An 18,260-nucleotide genomic window follows, 5' to 3' on the forward strand; every position below is an offset into this window, starting at 1 on the left:
CGCTGCCTGCGCTTGATTTCTGCTCTCGGCGACAAGACTCGAGGTGCTCAGCGCCCTCCCAGATGCACTTCCTCCACTTCGGGCGGTCTTTGGCCAGGGACTCTCAGGTGTCAGTGGGGATGTCGCACTGTATCAGGGAGGCTTTGAGGGTGTCCTTGTAACGTTTCCTCTGCCCACCTTTGGCTCGTTTGCGGTGGAGGAGTTCAGAGTAAAGCGCTTACTTTGGGAGTCTTGTGTCAGGCATGCGAACTATGTGGCCTGCCCAGCGGAGCTGGTTGAGTGTGGTCAGTGCTTTAATGTTGGGGATGTTGGAGATGTATCGGCTGATCCAATGACACAACGACTGGTCTGGAAGCTGGTCTGGAGTTGAAAGAACAGCGAGCCCCTCGCCCCAGTCGACTGGTCACGAGGCCCATTAATGAACAAAGGATTGATTAATAGCTGAGGTCTTTATTTAATTTACAGTACAGTAACTGCAGCTGACAATCTGCAACAATCGACAGGATGTGAATGTCATCAGATGGGGAACAGCAGCTGCAACCTAAACTACAGTGTTAATCCCACAAGGGAGACTCGCAACTCTCCCGGCCCCATTCACACCCGTTGTCCTGAGACTGTTGTGGTTCTGTGAATGGGTCGGACTGCTCACCACTCACACACGTAATAAACCACTGCAGCCTGGGCCAGGCACCATCAGGCCCTCAAACCATCTCGCCCCCAGCTGGGCTTACAGTCAGGTTAAAGCTCACCGCTTTGCTTTTCATGTCAACAAAACCAATCTCATTCTGAAAAGGCGTGTGCTCTACCAAATGGTCTCCGAATCCCCATTTATAAAGGCAGATTTACAGCTGAACTGCCACTGGTGTGTCAGCAGCTCCCTGTGATTTAAAACTCCTGCTTCAAGGATCTGCCTTTTCTGGAGACCTCGAGATGCTTCATTGTGAAGTTCCCATTCAATAGCATCAGGAATAGGGGGAGCAGGCAACTAATTATCGCCCTCCCCCCTCATAAGGGCCCTTCGTAAACAGGAGGAGCCTGTACGCACCCCCCCCCCCCTATACAACACCCATATGAGGGGGGCTTGTCCACTGACCTCCAACCAATTGTTTTAAAGTAGAAACCCTTTCAGCAAGGAGCAATGGAGACCTCAGTAACCATGCAGGGGCTTCTTCACACCTCCCAGCAATTGGCAGCAGGTCAGCAGGTGCCACGCTCCTGAGTAAACCGGGACTCCTTCACTTCATTTCACAGGGACATGGAGGGCAGGGAAAGGCAGAGGCACTCTCAGTACATACACACCAGTGAAAATAAAAACCGAGTTCAGTGATGGGCAGGGCTCAGTGATGGGGAGGAATTGGGGTGAGGAGGAGTGGGGTGGGACGAGAAGGGGTAAGACGGGCTCACCTTCATTTAAAATACTCGAAACACTTCATTATTTTAAAATGGTACCTATCTTAGAAACAGTTTGGAAGCACTGAGACGCTTTTGAGTGTTACACTCTTCAAGTATGTTAGTCGATGTGGGTGGGACGGGGTTAGGGGCGGAGTGTGTGGGTTTCAAGGCAGGTAGGAGGGGCCCAGTAGTGCCCCCAGTAATAGTGGCATTATCACTCCGGGACAGGGACTGTGCCGTCTCCTGGGGCCACACTCTGGGGAAGGCCATGACCTGCAGGATCGGTTCAGGAATGTCCCACCGTGGGGTCTCTCAATACACATCATTGTGGCGAGTTCCACCATCCGAATGAAATAAAAACCCTGAATCCATTTCCTGGAAGGTGGAATGTGCTCTCATTTCACAGTACGATACACTTCAAACTGCAGGACTGGGGCAACTCAAAGCAAATACTAAACAGTTCTTTCAAAATGAACAAAGTACGCTGTGCACTAAATTTTAGGCAATGTTGTTATTGTTTCCCCCTTTCCCCGAGAGATTTGGAGATCAAGGAGGGTTAGTATCGAGCCGTGCTTCAAACTCTCCGCCTCCTGCCACCCTCTCCTCATTCCGTCTGTACCTGATCTCACACAGTCACTACACAAATCACCAGCCCAGTCCATGCGATCTGCAAATACTATTGCCAAGTGTCAGTCAGGGAAAGAAAAGAGGTCTTTTCCGCATGTAAACAAATCCACTCTGTGTCCATGTGCACTTGATGAACAAGTCTTTGAGTTGCCGGTGGGCCCCCCGAGTCCCAGGCTCCATGTCATGTGGCGGGGGGGACCAATTGCCCGGCGTAGCCGCTGATCACCTGCCAGTGCCTCCACGCCACGCCCACAAATATCAGAAGGAACAAAGTGCTGAAAGTCCTGCTCCGCGTCTTCATCAGCGGCACCAGGCAGTTGGCCAGCGTGGACACAAAGACCAGGAGCACTGCCATCACGGCCAGCAGCACGTTGATCAGCTTTCCCAGCAAGGTGCGGGCCGTTCCGTTCTCCAGTCCCTCCAGCTGGACCACCTGCTGCTGCTGCTGCTGCAGCTCCATCTTGGAGATCCGTGTCTGACAGGCTTCCAGGGCCTCCTGTGGGGGTCACAACACGGCAGGTCAGTTGCACGGCAGGTCAGTTACACAGCACGGAGTGCGGGTTACACAGTGAGGGACGCGGGTGTCACGGCACGGGACGGGCGTCACACGGCACGGGACGGGCGTCACAAGGCACGGAGCGCGGTTTACACGTCACGGGATGCCAATCACACGGCACGGCGCGTGGGTTACACGGCACGGTCACACGGCACGGGACGCTACACGACACGGGATGCGGGTCACACGGCACAGGACGTGGGGAGGAGGAGGACGCGGGATGGGTGAGTGGGGGGGGTGTGATAGGCGAGGGCACGGGATGGGAGAGGGCGCGTGATGGGCGAGGTCGCGGGATGGGTGAGGTGGCGGGATGGGAGAGGGCGCGGGATGGGAGAGTGGGGGGGGGGTGTGATGGGTGAGGGCACGGGATGGGAGAGGGCGCGTGATGGGCGAGGTCGCGGGATGGGTGAGGTGGCGGGATGGGAGAGGGCGCGGGATGGGAGAGTGGGGGGGGGGTGTGATGGGTGAGGGCACGGGATGGGAGAGGGCGCGGGATGGGCGCGGGCGCGGGATGGGAGAGGAGGGTGATGGTGAGTATCTGCAGGAAGTGGAGCCAGGCCATCACATTATGGGATGGGTGGAGTTGATGTAAAAGGGCTATAGAATCCAGTGAGAGGCCGCTCAAACTCTCTCCGTCTTATCCAAAGACAGGATAAGAAAGCTGTTTTGGACTTTCTCGGGATGTGACAACCTGGCTGTGTGGGTTTCGCCGGTGGACTGACCTGGATGTCCCGCGCTCGCTCGTACGATTGGTAGGCAACCTTCTCCTCCATGCTTGCCAGCTCCTGCTTGAGGTTGAGGATCTCATTTTGGTGAAGCTCGGTCAGGTCATTGAGCTGGTCCTCCAGCCGCTCACACCTGTTACAGACAATGGAACACATTGAGGTGACAGGCTGATGCGCTGCCTACATTAAACAGCAAAGATCAAGCCGCAATGTGATTTATCTTTCGGGGTAGGCTGTGCAGTCAGGCACGATGTGGGGGGGGGGGGGGGGTACAGTGACTCCACACAGGGACACAATGAGCCACGCCAATGGTTGAATACAGACGAGGCCCTCCCTCCCTCAGAGGAGACTTCCCCAGGAGCCCTGCAGCACTCCCTGGGCTGGCTGTGGGGGATAGTGCCAGATTCCTGGCCCTCTATCTGAAGCTTCAACACAAACCAACTTACAAAGAGAATGGAAAACGAGCTTTGTTAACCATCGCATTTTAAAATCAGCTTTTAATAGCTCTGTACTCTGTGTCCCCCTCAGTATGGGGGTACAGTCCCTCAGAACACGTGTGAGAGAGAGCACGAAAAGAGAGAACAAGAGTGAGTGACAGCACGAGTGAGAGAGCACGAAAGAGAGAGAGAAAAAGCATGAGGGAGCGAGGATGCGAGAGAGGAAGAGGGAGTGAGAGAGAGAAAACAAGAGAGACAGGGGGAAAGAGAGAGGGAGAATGAGAGAAAGAGAGAGCGTGAGAGAGAGAAAACGAGAGGGAGGCGAGGGAAAGAGAGAGAGCATGAGAGAGACAGAATGAGAGAAAGAGAACATGAGAGAGGGGAAAAGCAGAGTGAGATCACGAGCACAGAAAAAGCCGAAGAGGCAAAGCAGAGAGATAAAAGGGAGAGCAGAGGACAGAGAGTCGAGCAGGGAGTGAGTGAGTGCAGAGAGAGCAGAGCAATGCCAGCCAGAGGTCGGAGAGAGAACTGGCCATTTATGTGATGTGACAAGTATTCGCTCCCTGAAATCAATCTGTGTGGTGATGGAGAGCAGCATTTGCAATTATCAGGAAATCAAAACACTCTCTGAAAATCTGCATCTTAGGAACACATTCCATTCCCAACCTTGTGCAGAGTATCAGGGAAAAGAAGTGATTCATTGTGAAAGCACCTGACTCTGACTGTAACGTAATCCAGAGTATTTTAATCTGGAGAAGGGATTATCTTCCGCAAAGCACTCTCTGTGTTACAGAAGGTTACGCACACAACACTACCGTGGGCTCGGAGAGCTCTGAACTTCAACAAGCTGCACACTAACTCCACATGGCCACATCCCTGATTATAATCGTTCTACCATCGGTGGCCGAGCATTCAGTTGCCTGGGCCCTAAACATAGAAACATAGAAAATGAGCTCTGGAACTCCCTCCCTAAACCTCTCCTCCATTAAGACACTTCTTAAAACCTCCCTCTTTGACCAAGCTTTTGGTCACTTGTCCTAATATCTCCTTATGTGGCTCGGTGCAAATGTTGTTTCATAATCGCTCCCTGTGAAGTACCTTGGGACATTTTACTATGTTATAGACGCTATATAAATGCAAGTTGTTATTGAAAGAAAGATTTGCATTTCTATAGCACCATTTACATTATCAGGACATTCTAAGGTCCTGCCAATGAAGTTCTTTTTGAAGTATAGTCACTGTTGTAAGGTAGGAAACTCGACAGACAAAATGGCACACAGCATGCTCCCTTAAACTGTAATGTGATAATGACCAGATTTTAGTGATATCGGTTGAGGGGTAAATATTGGCCAGGACACTGCTCTTCTTCCAATAGTGCCGTGGAATTGTTTATGTACAACTGAGAGGGTAGATGATGCCGGGGTTTAACGCTTCATCCGAAAGGCAGCACCTCCGACAGAGCAGCACTCTGAAGTGTCAGCCTGGATTTGTGCTCAGGTCTCTGGTGGGACTTGAACCCACAACCTTCTGACTCAGAGTGCTAGCACTGAGCCAAGGCTGACAACTTAAACAGCGTTGCGATGTGCGAATGGGAAGTAATCTGGGTGTCGATACCTGAGCACACATACCCAGAGCACCTTCGAATGTCCTGTCACCATGAGCAGCTCAGCAGGAAGCACTGTGTGAACAGCCTCATCTCCACACACAAACCAAAAGTGGAAGAGATTCTTTACAAATACTCTAAAACAGGACTAGCTGGACACACACACACATACGCTCACACACACACACACACTCTCATACACACATACACACTCTCACACACTCACTCATACACACACACACTCACTCATACGCACAGCACACACACACACACTCATACGCACAGCGCACACACACACAGTCACTCACACACACATACACACTCACTCATACACACGCACACTCACTCACTCACACACACACTCTCACACATACTCATGCACATACATACACATTCTCACACACACATACACACTCTCACACATACTCACTCACATACATACACACTCTCACACACCACACTCACTCACACACAGTGAATGGGTAACACAGCACACACTGGGCTCACACTCACTCGCACCTTATAAATACATCAGAGGATGGGAATGAAAAGCAAATCAAACCAGATGCAAATGAAGAGCAATGTGAGAGGAGGTGAGAGAGCTGGTGTAGCAGGCAGCTCCCGGCTGTGACTGTACCTGTATCGCTCTTCCTGCAGCGTCTGTAACATGAGCGTATAGTCCCTCTGATAGTGAGATTTCAGAGTGTCAAATGAATCTTCCAGTCGGGCCTGCGTCTCCTTCACTTGGTGCAGCTCCTGGAATATTCCCTCGAAGCCGGTGCTGGAGAGGTCCAGTGTGTTGGTTCTGGAGCTGGGGGGTTCCAGGGGTGCCCCCGACATACTGTTGGCGCCTGAGCCCGACGTGCCGCTCGAGCACTCCTCCTCACTGCCGTACCTGGGGCTGGACTGCATGTTGCCGCAGAGGCCCAGGCCCTTGAGGCACTCTTCGGCCTGGGCTTCGTCCAGCGAGTCCTTGAGGCCGGGTATGTTGTCGGCGCTGCCGAAGCGGTTGCGGAGGAGCGAGGCGATCTCCCGGGGTTTGGAGACCACGGCGCCCGCCGCTGAGTGCGTGGCCTGGGAGAAGCTGGAGAGCCCGCCCCGCACGCTGCCCACCACCCCCTCACTGAAGCCTGTCACCCGGGCCCCCACGCCCCTCAGGCCCTGCTGCATGTCCCACAGCACGTCCTTGGGCTGGCGGGGGAGGCCTCCGAGCTCCACCTCCCGGAGCTTGCGGTGGTAGTGTTCCAGCTTGCGCTGGAGCTGCAGGATGCTCTGGGCCGACTTCTGGTTCTTCTTCTCGAAGACCTGCTTGATTCGGGCGCCCTGCTGCCGGTCAGCGTTGTTGGCCAGTTTGAGGTACTCGGCCACATTGTCATCCCGGGCCGTCTGCTCCACCTTCAGCTGCTCAGTCAGCTTCAGCACCTTCTGCTGCAGGTGGGCAATGGCTGCCTTGGTCCGTTGTGGGTCCAGGGCCCCATCCAGGCCGTCCACACTGACCCCGCCATCCGAGCTTGAGGCAATCACACTCGATGGGGCCAAGTTGTTCACTTCCAGGCGTTCAATCTACGATACAGAACCACAGGTTTTTTTTAAAAAGTAGAACAAATGGCGAGAATGCTAAATCAGGGCGATTATGAGAAAAGACCGAATTCCCTTCCTTCCTCCCACACAAACTCCGGCAGCTTTAACCACCTAAGTTCAGAGAAGGTTCACTCGGTTGATTCCGGGGATGAGGGGGTTGACTTATGAGGAAAGGTTGAGTAGGTTGGGCCTCTACTCATTGGAATTCAGAAGAATGGGAGGTGATCTTATCGAAACGTATAAGATTATGAGGGGGCTTGACAAGGTGAATGCAGAAAGGATGTTTCCACTAATGGAGGAGACTAGAACTAGGGGGGCACGATCTCAGAATAAGGGGCCGCCCATTTAAAACTGAGATGAGGAGAAATGTCTTCTCTCAGAGGGTTGTAAATCTGTGGAATTCGCTGCCTCAGAGATCTGTGGAAGCTGGGACATTGAATAAATTTAAGTCAGAAATAGACAGTTTTTTAAACGATAAGGAGATAAGGGGTTAAGGGGAGTGGGTGGGGAAGTGGACCTGAGTCCATGATCGGATCAGCCATGATCTTATTGAATGGCGGAGCAGGCTCGAGGGGCCGTATGGCCTACTCCTGCTCCTATTTCTGAAGTTCTTATAACTAAGAAATAGGAGCAGTAGGCCATACTGCCCCTCAAGTCTGCTCCACCATTCAATACGATCATGCTGATCATCGACCTCAACTCCACTTTCCCACCCGATCCCCATATCCCTTGATTCCCCTAGAGTGGAAAAATCTATCGATCTCAGCCTTGAATATATTCAGAGACTCAGCATCCACATCTCTCTGGGGCAGAGAATTCCAAAGATTCACCACCCTCTGAGTGAAGAAATTCCTCACCGTGGTCTTAAATGGCCGTCCCCTTATCCTGAGACTGTGACCCCTGGTTCTAGACTCCCCAGTCATGGTGAAACAACCTCTCAGCATCTACCCTGTCAATCCCCTTCAGAATCTTATGTTTCAATGAGATCACCTCTCATTCATCTAAACTCCAGAGAGTATCGGCCCATTCTACACAATCTCCCATCATAAGCCAGCCCTCTCATCCCAGGAATCAGTCTAGTGAACCTCCGTTGTACCGCCTCCAAGGCAAGTATATCCTTCCTTAGATAAGGAGACCTAGACTGTGCACAGTACTCCAGGTGTGGTCTCACCAAGGCCCTGTACAATTGTAGCAAGACTCCCTTACTCTTATACTCCAACCCCCTTGCAATAAAAGGACAACATGACATTTGCCTTCCTCATTGCTTGCTGTACCTGCACGCTAACTTTCTGTGTTTCTTGCACAAGGACACCCAAATCCCTGAACACCAACATTTCAAAGTTTCTCACCATTTAAAAAATATTCTGTTTTTCTACTCTTCCTACCAAAGTGAATAACCTCACATTTCCCTACATTATACTCCATCTGCCACGTTACTGAGCTTGTCTACATCCCTGTGCAGACGCTTTGTGTTCTCCTCACTTTCCCGCTATAAGCCAAGCTGTTACGAGAGGTTACCAGATATCAGTTGCTTGCTGCAGTGATGAGGGGCAATCATTTACCCTGCTTTACGTCACAGAGTTACCAACAGAGTTGTGTCGATAGTTGTGAAACTGCCGGAGCCTGCAGACCCCCTCCCGATAGTTGTGGAAGATGCCGGAGCCTGCAGACCCCCTCCCGATAGTTGTGGAAGATGCCGGAGCCTGCAGACCCCCTCCCGATAGTTGTGGAAGGTGCCGGAGCCTGCAGACCCCCTCCCGATAGTTGTGGAAGGTGCCGGAGCCTGCAGACCCCCTCCCGATAGTTGTGGAAGGTGCCGGAGCCTGCAGACCCCCTCCCGATAGTTGTGGAAGGTGCCGGAGCCCGCAGACCCCCTCCCGATAGTTGTGGAAGGTGCCGGAGCCTGCAGACCCCCTCCCGATAGTTGTGGAAGGTGCACACAGGCTGACGAGGAGGGATTGCCTCACCAACCTGTCCATTGGCAGTGGACAGAAGGCCTCCTACTGGTACCAGGGGCACTGCTCCCCTCCAGAGCAGCCTCCTGTGGCAGTTCTCTGCCTCAGTGGAGGCTGCTACACCAACCCGTTAAATGATAGTTGCTGCAGCTGAAAGTGGGGCATCAGAGCCTTGCTGGGTGAGTCTCAGCTCAGATACTGTGAAAGTGACACTGACAGCAGGGCAGGAAATGGAGTGGTTCGGTTACTGGACTGTTAATCCAGAGCGTGGGAGTTCCAATCCCAACAGTTTGAGAATTTGAATTGAGTTTACAAATTCCGGAATTAAAAGCTGGGATCGGTAAAAGTGACCCTGAAGTTGTTGGATTGTCGTAAAAGCCCAACTGGTTCACTAATGCCCTCTCGGGAAGGAAACCTACCTTCCTTACTCCCGTTCCACACCAACGTGGTTGATTTTTAACTGCCCATGGTCAAGAAGGCCCCCCACCACCTTCTCAGGGCAACTCCAGGGATGGGAAATAAATGAGTCACTTCCCAAGATGTTTGAGGTAATAAAAATATACAGCCCCAAAACATGCACCCTGAATCCAAACATGAATCCTCCGGCCTCACTGTAATTATTTATTCATACAGCATCAACAAACCATCAGCTCAGACACAACATATACACAGGAACAGGAGCAGAGAGACAGCAGGAACAGTACAGCGTGAAGTCTGTTCACAATGACCCACCCCTGCTCCTGGTTGCTGTTACCATGTCTATGGGAGTGTATGTACACAGTATCCTGGTTGGATTACTTATATTAAAGATCTCAAAGGGATGGGACATTCCTTGAAAGTAAAACTTCTTGTCCCTCCCAGACCAGTTTCAATATTTTTAATTCTCGCCAGGATCTGAAGCACTGAGACAGTAGTCAATGTACACTTCATAGCTCAGATGAATACGTGGCTTGAGGAATGGTGCAGAAGGGAGGGATTCAAATTCCTGGAACATTGGAACCGGTTCTGGGGGAGGTGGGACCAGTACAAACCGGACGGTCTGCACCTGGGCAGGACCGGAACCAATGTCCTAGGGGGAGTGTTTGCTAGTGCTGTTGGGGAAGGGTTAAACTAATATGGCAGGGGATGGGAACCTATGCAGGAAGACAGAGGGAAGTAGAATGGGGGCAGAAACAAAAGACAGAAAGAGGAAAAGTAAAAGTGGAGGGCAGAGAAACCTAAGATAAAAAGCAAAAAGGGCCACATTACAGCAAAATTCTAAAGGGGAAAAGTGTGTTAAAAAGACAAGCCTGAAGGCTCTGTGCCTCAATGCGAGGAGTATTTGGAATAAGGTGGACGAAATAACTGCGCAGATAGCAGTTAACGGATATGATGTAATTGGCATCACGGAGACATGACTCCAGGGTGACCAAGGCTGGGAACTCAACATCCAGGGGTATTCAACATTTAGGAAGGATAGACAGAAAGAAAAAGGAGGTGGGGTGGCGTTGCTGGTTAAAGAGAATAATAGTAAGGAAGGACATTAGCTTGGATGATGTGGAATCGGTATGGGTGGAGCTGCAGAATACCAAGGGGCAGAAAACGCTAGTGGGAGTTGTGTACAGTCCACCAAACAGTAGTGGTGAGATTGGGGACAGCATCAAACAAGAAATTAGGGATGCGTGCAATAAAGGTACAGCAGTTATCATGGGCGACTTTAATCTACATATTGATTGGGCTAACCAAACTGGTAGCAATGCGGTGGAGGAGGATTTCCTGGAGTGGATTAGGGATGGTTTTCTAGACCAATATGTCGAAGAACCAACTAGAGGGCTGGCCATCCTAGACTGGGTGATGTGTAATGAGAAAAGACTAATTAGCAATCTTGTTGTGCGATGTCCCTTGGGGAAGAGTGACCATAATATGGTAGAATTCTTTATTAAGATGGAGAGTGACTCAGTTAATTCAGAGACTAGGGTCCTGAACTTAAGGAAAGGTAACTTCGATGGTATGAAGCGTGAATTGGCTAGAATAGACTGGCGAGCGATACTTAAAGGGTTGACAGTGGATAGGCAATGGCAAACATTTAAAGATCACATGCATGAACTTCAACAATTGTACATCCCTGTCTGGAGTAAAAATAAAATGGGGAAGGTGGCTCAACCGTGGCTAACTAGGGAAATTAAGGATAGTGTTAAGTCGAAGGAAGAGGCATATAAATTGGCCAGAAAAAGCAACAAACCTGAGGACTGGGAGAATTTTATAATACAGCAGAGGAGGACAAAGGGTTTAATTAGGAGGGGGAAAATAGAGTATGAGAGGAAGCTTGCTGGGAACATAAAAACTGACTGCAAAAGCTTCTGTAGATATGTGAAGAGAAAAAGATCAGTGAAAACAAATGTAGATCTCTTGCAGTCACATTCAGGTGAATTTATAATGGGGAACAAAGAAATGGCAGACCAATTGAACAAATACTTTGGTTCTGTCTTCACGAAAGAAGACACAAACAATCTTCCGGAAATACTAGGGGACCAAGAGTCTAGTGAGAAGGAGGAACTAAAGGAAATCATTATTAGGTGGGAAATTGTGTTAGGAAAATTGATGGGATTGAAGACCGATAAATCCCCGGGGCCTGATGGTTTGCATCCCAGAGTACTTAAGGAAGTAGCCCTAGAAATAGTGGATACATTGGTGATCATTTTCCAACAGTCTATCGACTCTGGATCAGTTCCTATGGATTGGAGGGTAGCTAATGTAACACCACTTTTTAAGAAAGGAGGGAGAGAGAAAACGGGTAATTATAGCCTGACATCAGTAGTGGGGAAAATGTTGGAATCAAATATTAAAGATGAAATAGCAGCACATTTGGAAAGCAGTGACAGGATTAGTCCAAGTCAGTATGGATTTATGAAAGGGAAATCCTGCTTGACAAATCTTCTAGAATTTTTTGAGGATGTAACTGGTAGAGTGGACAAGGGAGAACCAGTGGATGTGATGTACTGGACTTTCAAAAGGCTTTTGACAAGGTCCCACACAAGAGATTGGTGTGCAAAATTAAAGCATGGTATTGGGGGTAGTGTACTGACGTGGATAGAGAACTGGTTGGCAGACAGGAAGCAGAGAGTCGGGATAAACCGGTCCTTTTCAGAATGGCAGGCAGTGACTAGTGGGGTGCCGCAGGGCTCAGTGCTGGGACCCCAGCTATTTACAATATACATTAATGATTTGGATGAGGGAATTGAGTGTAATATCTCCAAGTTTGCAGATGACATTAAGCTGGGTGGCGGTGTGAGCTCTGAGGAGGATGCTAAGAGGCTGCAGGGTGACTTACAGGTTAGGTGAGTGGGCAAACGCGTGGCAGATGCAGTATAATGTGGATAAATGTGAGGTTATCCACTTTGGTCGCAAAAACACGAAGGCAGAATATTATCTGAATGGTGGCAGGTTAGGAAAAGAGGAGGTGTAATGAGACCTGGGTGTCATGGTTCATCAGTCATTGAAAGTTGCCATGCAGGTACAGCAGACGGTGAAGAAGGCAAATGGTATGTTGGCCTTCATAGCTAGGGGATTTGAGTATAGGAGCAGGGAGGTCTTACTGCAGTTGTACAGGGCCTTGGTGAGGCCTCACCCGGAATATTGTGTTCAGTTTTGGTCTCCTAATCTGAGAAAGGACATTCTTGCTATTGAGGGAGTGCAGCAAAGATTCACCAGACTGAATCCCGGGATGGCAGGACTGACATATGAGGAGAGACTGGATCGACTGGGCTTGTATTCACTGGAGTTTAGAAGGATGAAAGGGGATCTCATAGAAACATATAAATTCTGACGGGACTGGACAGGTTAGATGCAGGAAAAATGTTCCCGATGTTGGGGAAGTCCAGAACCAGGGGACATAGTCTAAGGATAAAATGTAAGCCATTTAGGACTGAGATGAGGAGAAACTTCTTCACTCAGAGTGTTGTTGACCTGTGGAATTCCCTACCTCAGAGAGTTGTTGAGGCCAGTTCATTGGATATATTCAAGAGGGAGTTAGATATGGCCCTTATGGCTAAAGGGATCAAGGGGTATGGAGAGAAAGCAGGAAAGAGGTACTGAGGTGAATGATCAGCCGTGATCTTATTGAATGGAGGTGCAGGCTCAAAGAGCTGAATGGCCTACTCCTGCACCTATTTTCTATGATTCCATGTTTCAAACAATCACAGAGAGATAACCAGCCACAGAGCCAAGAATAGTTTAAACCTTGGGGCCCAGTGTTTGTGCAAGGAACAGGTCGCTTTCAATGGTGATCGGGGGTTGTGTTAACAAAACTGAATTAAATTGCTCCAAAGCAAAAACAGAGAATGTGAAAGGGCTCAATGGGCCATCAGTATCTGTGGAAAGAGCAGTTCATGTTTCACAGGGCCTTTGCAGACCTGACAAAGGGTTTGAACATTCAGGGCCCCAACTTGGTGGCCTTACCGCCCACTGTAGCCGAGTTTTCTGGGCGGTCTCCTCTAGGTGACATTTTCCACTCGGCCTCCCGCCGGCGGGAGGGGCGTACCGCCCGCTGGGACCCGCCCGCTGACAGCCACTAGCGCGCAAGTGACCGCCCACCCGTCCGCCGAGCTGCCATATTGGTGCGGGCGGGAGTTGGCGGCAGCAGGGGGGAGTTGGCTGCGTGGAGGCAGGTCTTGCCCCAACAGTATGCAAGACAACCGGCAAAAAAAGGTTTGTGAACTTCTTGTAATTATTTTTTTTCAGCGACTTATGTGGGTGGGGTTCCCTGAAGGTGTACCAAGGGTTATTTTTTTGGTGTAAATTTTTATTTTTATGTGCCCCCCCCTCCCTGGGCCCGACTCAAGCCGAAGATCGCATTTGCTGCCAAGATTTGGAGCTCCCGCCCACTGCCGCCCAGATTCATAGAAACATAGAAAATAGGTGCAGGAGTAGGCCATTCGGCCCTTCGAGCCTGCACCACCATTCAATGAGATCATGGCTGATCATTCACCTCAGTACCCCTTTCCTGAACATATCTTCCATTGCTTGGCCTGGAGCAGGAGGAGGGAGTTTGGCTACAATGGATACACTTGTCCTCACAGCCAACCAAGTCCAGATGAATGGTAACACCCTCGCTGCGTATTAACTAGGGGCCTTAACAAATTCAGCAAAACCCATTGCATCTTTACAGATAGCTTGTAACTGACCAGATCTTGATTAACCCGATGGCGACAATACATACAAGACCGTAAGCACTGCCAAACATCAGCCAGTAACGGGGGACCCCCTGAAACCATGAGCAGGGAGGCTGGAGAAATTAAAACCCCTGAAGAGGCTGCCACACAGAGACCATGGGGTAGGGGGTATCACGTTTACCAAACTCGCCGGGCAGGGACCACCACGGGATGGGATGGGACGCCAGTATTACCCCACTCCCGATACTGACTCCGGGCTGTAAAGTCAGCGCTGGCTCCCCATCCATCCATCCCGGCAGTTCCCCGCGGGGTAGGGCGGCTCAGGGTAAAATTGCCCCACTCGCCCCCAACCGTTCAAAGATTTGTCAGGCTATGTCACCAATTGCTTTGGTAATCAATATGAGAACAATTCATGGGAAAATACTCCAGCAGATCAAAGGGGCTGTATTAACTTTGGGGCAGTTTTTGGGATCGGCTCCTCTAAACAGTCTGTTGCCAAAACTGTTGCCGTCACGGTCGACATCTCTCCAGTTCCATCAAAGGTTAGTGGTAAAGACAAATATGTCAGTGCAGCACTGACTGGGTTATCAAGGAACCTTAGGCATAAGTCTTTATTTTGCTGCCGAGGAATCTTCCTCACCGCGGTCTTAAATGGCCGTCCAGTCTCTTGTACGGCACTTGGGCAGGCCTTGGCTTTCACCAAGTCCGGGCCCTCAGTGTTCTTTCCGCAGATATTGACAGAATGCTGAATGCAGCAAATAGCGCACAGCCACCTAGCCTCCATACCCTTCGGGTTCAGGGCTCGAAACAGGGGAAATCAGCCAGGGTTCATTGTCCTGATCACTGTCCAGTGACCCCTGGGTTAGAGAGAGGGGAAATCAGCCAGGGTTCCTGCTCCTGATCACTGCCCAGTGACCCCTGGGTTAGAGAGAGGGGAAATCAGCCAGGGTTCATTGTCCTGATCACTGCCCAGTGACCCCTGGGTTAGAGAGAGGGGAAATCAGCCAGGGTTCATTGTCCTGATCACTGCCCAGTGACCCCTGGGTTAGAGAGAGGGGAAATCAACCAGGGTTCCTGCTCCTGATCACTGCCCAGTGACCCTTGGGTTAGAGAGAGGGGAAATCAGCCAGGGTTCCTGCTCCTGATCACTGCCCAGTGACCCTTGGGTTAGAGAGAGTGGAAATCAGCCAGGGTTCCTGCTCCTGATCACTGCCCAGTGACCCCTGGGTTAGGGAGAGGGGAAATCAGCCAGGGTTCCTGCTCCTGATCACTGCCCAGTGACTCCTGGGTTAGGGAGAGGGGAAATCAGCCAGGGTTCTTGCTGCTGATCTCTGCCCAGTGACCCCTGGGTTAGGGAGAGGGGAAATCAGCCAGGGTTCCTGCTCCTGATCACTGCCCAGTGACCCCTGGGTTAGGGAGAGGGGAAATCAGCCAGGGTTCCTGCTCCTGATCACTGCCCAGTGACTCCTGGGTTAGGGAGAGGGGAAATCAGCCAGGGTTCTTGCTGCTGATCACTGCCCAGTGACCCCGCTGTGAGTGCAGAAGTTTTGTGGGAACAGAGAGTTAGACACCCTGGGGTCCCAGGAGTTTAGGTATAGTCTGTGACTGGCAGTAACCCAGATTTGGGGGCTGCGGGAGATAGATTACAAACACACAGTGCATGAAAGTACAAGGAGGTTGCTCAGGAGTTAAACCAACAAAATGACACTCACCCTTAAGTAAGCAAGCTTCCTGCAGCATCGCTGGCTTGACCTCACCTTGCTACACTTGCGCTGCAATTGCTTCTTCCAGTACATGACTACCCATGCAAGAGCCTCTCATTCTCAGCTCACTGGTCCACTCACCACACTGTCCATTCACCACTGCCACACAGACACATTTCCGAAACATACCCAACCCAGCCTGAAACTGTCAAACACCCACCAACATCCGCCCTGCACCCGCCCTGCAGGTGAATGATGTCACCTCGATACTGAGCCAAGAAAATACTGTCATCTCAGGCCCAGCACAGACCGCGAGCTGGAAACTTGCAGGGCAGCCTGCAGAGAGGGAGGGGCAGGCAGCAGACTGACACACCGACAGGCACCAGGCTGATACACTGACAGGCACCAGGCTGTTACAGGGAAAGGCACCAGATTGATACACCGACAGGCACCAGACTAATACAGGGACAGGCACCAGACTGATACAGGGACAGGCAGCAGACTGATACACCGACAGGCACCAGACTGATACACCGACAGGCACCAGACTGATACACCGACAGGAACCAGACTGATACACCGACAGGCACCAGACTGATACACCGACAGGAACCAGACTGATACACCGACAGGCACCAGACTGATACACCGACAGGAACCAGACTGATACACCGACAGGCACCAGACTGATACAGGGATAGGCACCAGACTGATACACCGACAGGCAGCAGACTGATACACCGACAGGCACCAGACTGATACACTGACAGGCACCAGATTGATACACTGACAGGCACCAGACTGATACAGGGATAGGCACCAGACTGATACACCGACAGGCACCAGACTGATACACCGACAGGCACCAGATTGATACACTGACAGGCACCAGATTGATACACTGACAGGCACCAGACTGATACACCGACAGGCACCAGACTGATACACTGACAGGCACCAGATTGATACACTGACAGGCACCAGACTGATACAGGGATAGGCACCAGACTGATACACCGACAGGCACCAGATTGATACACTGACAGGCACCAGATTGATACACCGACAGGCACCAGACTGATACACTGACAGGCACCAGATTGATACACTGACAGGCACCAGACTGATACAGGGATAGGCACCAGACTGATACACCGACAGGCACCAGACTGATACAGGGATAGGCACCAGACTGATACAGGGACAGGCAGCAGACTGATACACCGACAGGCACCAGACTGATACACCGACAGGCACCAGACTGATACAGGGACAGGCAGCAGACTGATACACCGACAGGCACCAGACTGATACACCGACAGGCACCAGACTGATACAGGGATAGGCACCAGACTGATACACCGACAGGCACCAGATTGATACACCGACAGGAACCAGACTGATACACCGACAGGCACCAGACTGATACAGGGACAGGCACCAGACTGAGAGAATATAGGGCTTTATCTGATACAACAAGGTTTTCACAGAACTACTACTAACCAGTACTGCCCCTGCAGGGCAAGAGACAACACAACTTGTTGGGCCAGGGAATAAAGATACATTTAATTGCACAATGTGCTGCTGATTGCTGTTTCATCTCAACATTCCCACCGGCAGGAAACACTTGTCAAGGGGATCTGGGATTAGTGCTGCAGTGTCCCAGTGCATACATCGGGCTCTGGGGTCAGTGCTGCAGTATATCCAGTGCTGCAGTATACCCAGTGCACACACTAGGATCTGGGATCAGTGCTGCAGTGTCCCAGTGCACACATCGGGCTCTGGGGTCAGTGATGCAGTATATCCAGTGCACACATCGGGCTCTGGGGTCAGTGCTGCAGTATATCCAGTGCACACATCGGGCTGTGGGGTCAGTGCTGCAGTATTCCCAGTACAAACACTGGGCTTTGGGATCAGTGCTGAAGTATACCCAGTGCACACACCAGACTCTGGGGTCGGTGCTGCAGTATATCCAGTGCACACATCGGGCTGTGGGGTCAGTGCTGCATTATTCCCAGTGCACACACTGGGCTCTGGGGTCAGTGCTGCAGTATACCCAGTGCACACACCAGACTCTGGGATCAGTGCTGCAGCATACCCAGTGCACACACCAGACTCTGGGATCAGTGCTGCAGCATACCCAGTGCACACACCAGACTCTGGGGTCAGTGCTGCATTATACCCAGTGCACACACTGGGCTCTGGGGTCAGTGCTGCAGTATACCCAGTGCACACACCAGACCATGAGATGAGTGCTGCATTATTCCCAGTGCACACACTGGGCTCTGGGGTCAGTGCTGCAGTATACCCAGTGCACACACCAGACTCTGGGATCAGTGCTGCAGCATACCCAGTGCACACACCAGACTCTGGGGTCAGTGCTGCATTATTCCCAGTGCACACACTGGGCTCTGGGGTCAGTGCTGCAGTATACCCAGTGCACACACCAGACTCAGATCAGTGCTGCAGTATACCCAGTGCACACACCAGACCATGAGATCAGTGCTGCATTATTCCCAGTGCACACACTG

At 51.2% G+C, this 18,260-nt stretch overlaps 1 protein-coding gene across 2 annotated transcripts in view; it reads right to left on the minus strand.

Annotated features, from left to right (window-relative positions):
* Positions 1–434: 434 nt before the first annotated feature.
* Positions 435–18,260, minus strand: part of tmcc1a (transmembrane and coiled-coil domain family 1a) — a 216,860-nt gene continuing 199,034 nt past the window's right edge. Inside the window, exons 1-4 of one of the 2 annotated variants that reach the window (XM_070895835.1) lie at positions 15,739–15,875; positions 5,978–6,903; positions 3,298–3,433; positions 435–2,515 (exon numbers count right to left, since the gene is read on the minus strand). In XM_070895835.1, the coding sequence (XP_070751936.1) occupies positions 2,201–2,515; positions 3,298–3,433; positions 5,978–6,903; positions 15,739–15,822 (1,461 nt within the window). In that variant the 5' untranslated portion in view covers positions 15,823–15,875 and the 3' untranslated portion in view covers positions 435–2,200. Of the gene's footprint in view, positions 2,516–3,297; positions 3,434–5,977; positions 6,904–15,738; positions 15,876–18,260 lie in introns of those variants that run through there. The other variant, XM_070895834.1, reaches the window with a different exon arrangement.

Source organism: Pristiophorus japonicus, chromosome 12 (genome assembly GCF_044704955.1).
Source record: "Pristiophorus japonicus isolate sPriJap1 chromosome 12, sPriJap1.hap1, whole genome shotgun sequence".
Lineage (NCBI taxonomy): Eukaryota > Metazoa > Chordata > Chondrichthyes > Pristiophoridae > Pristiophorus > Pristiophorus japonicus.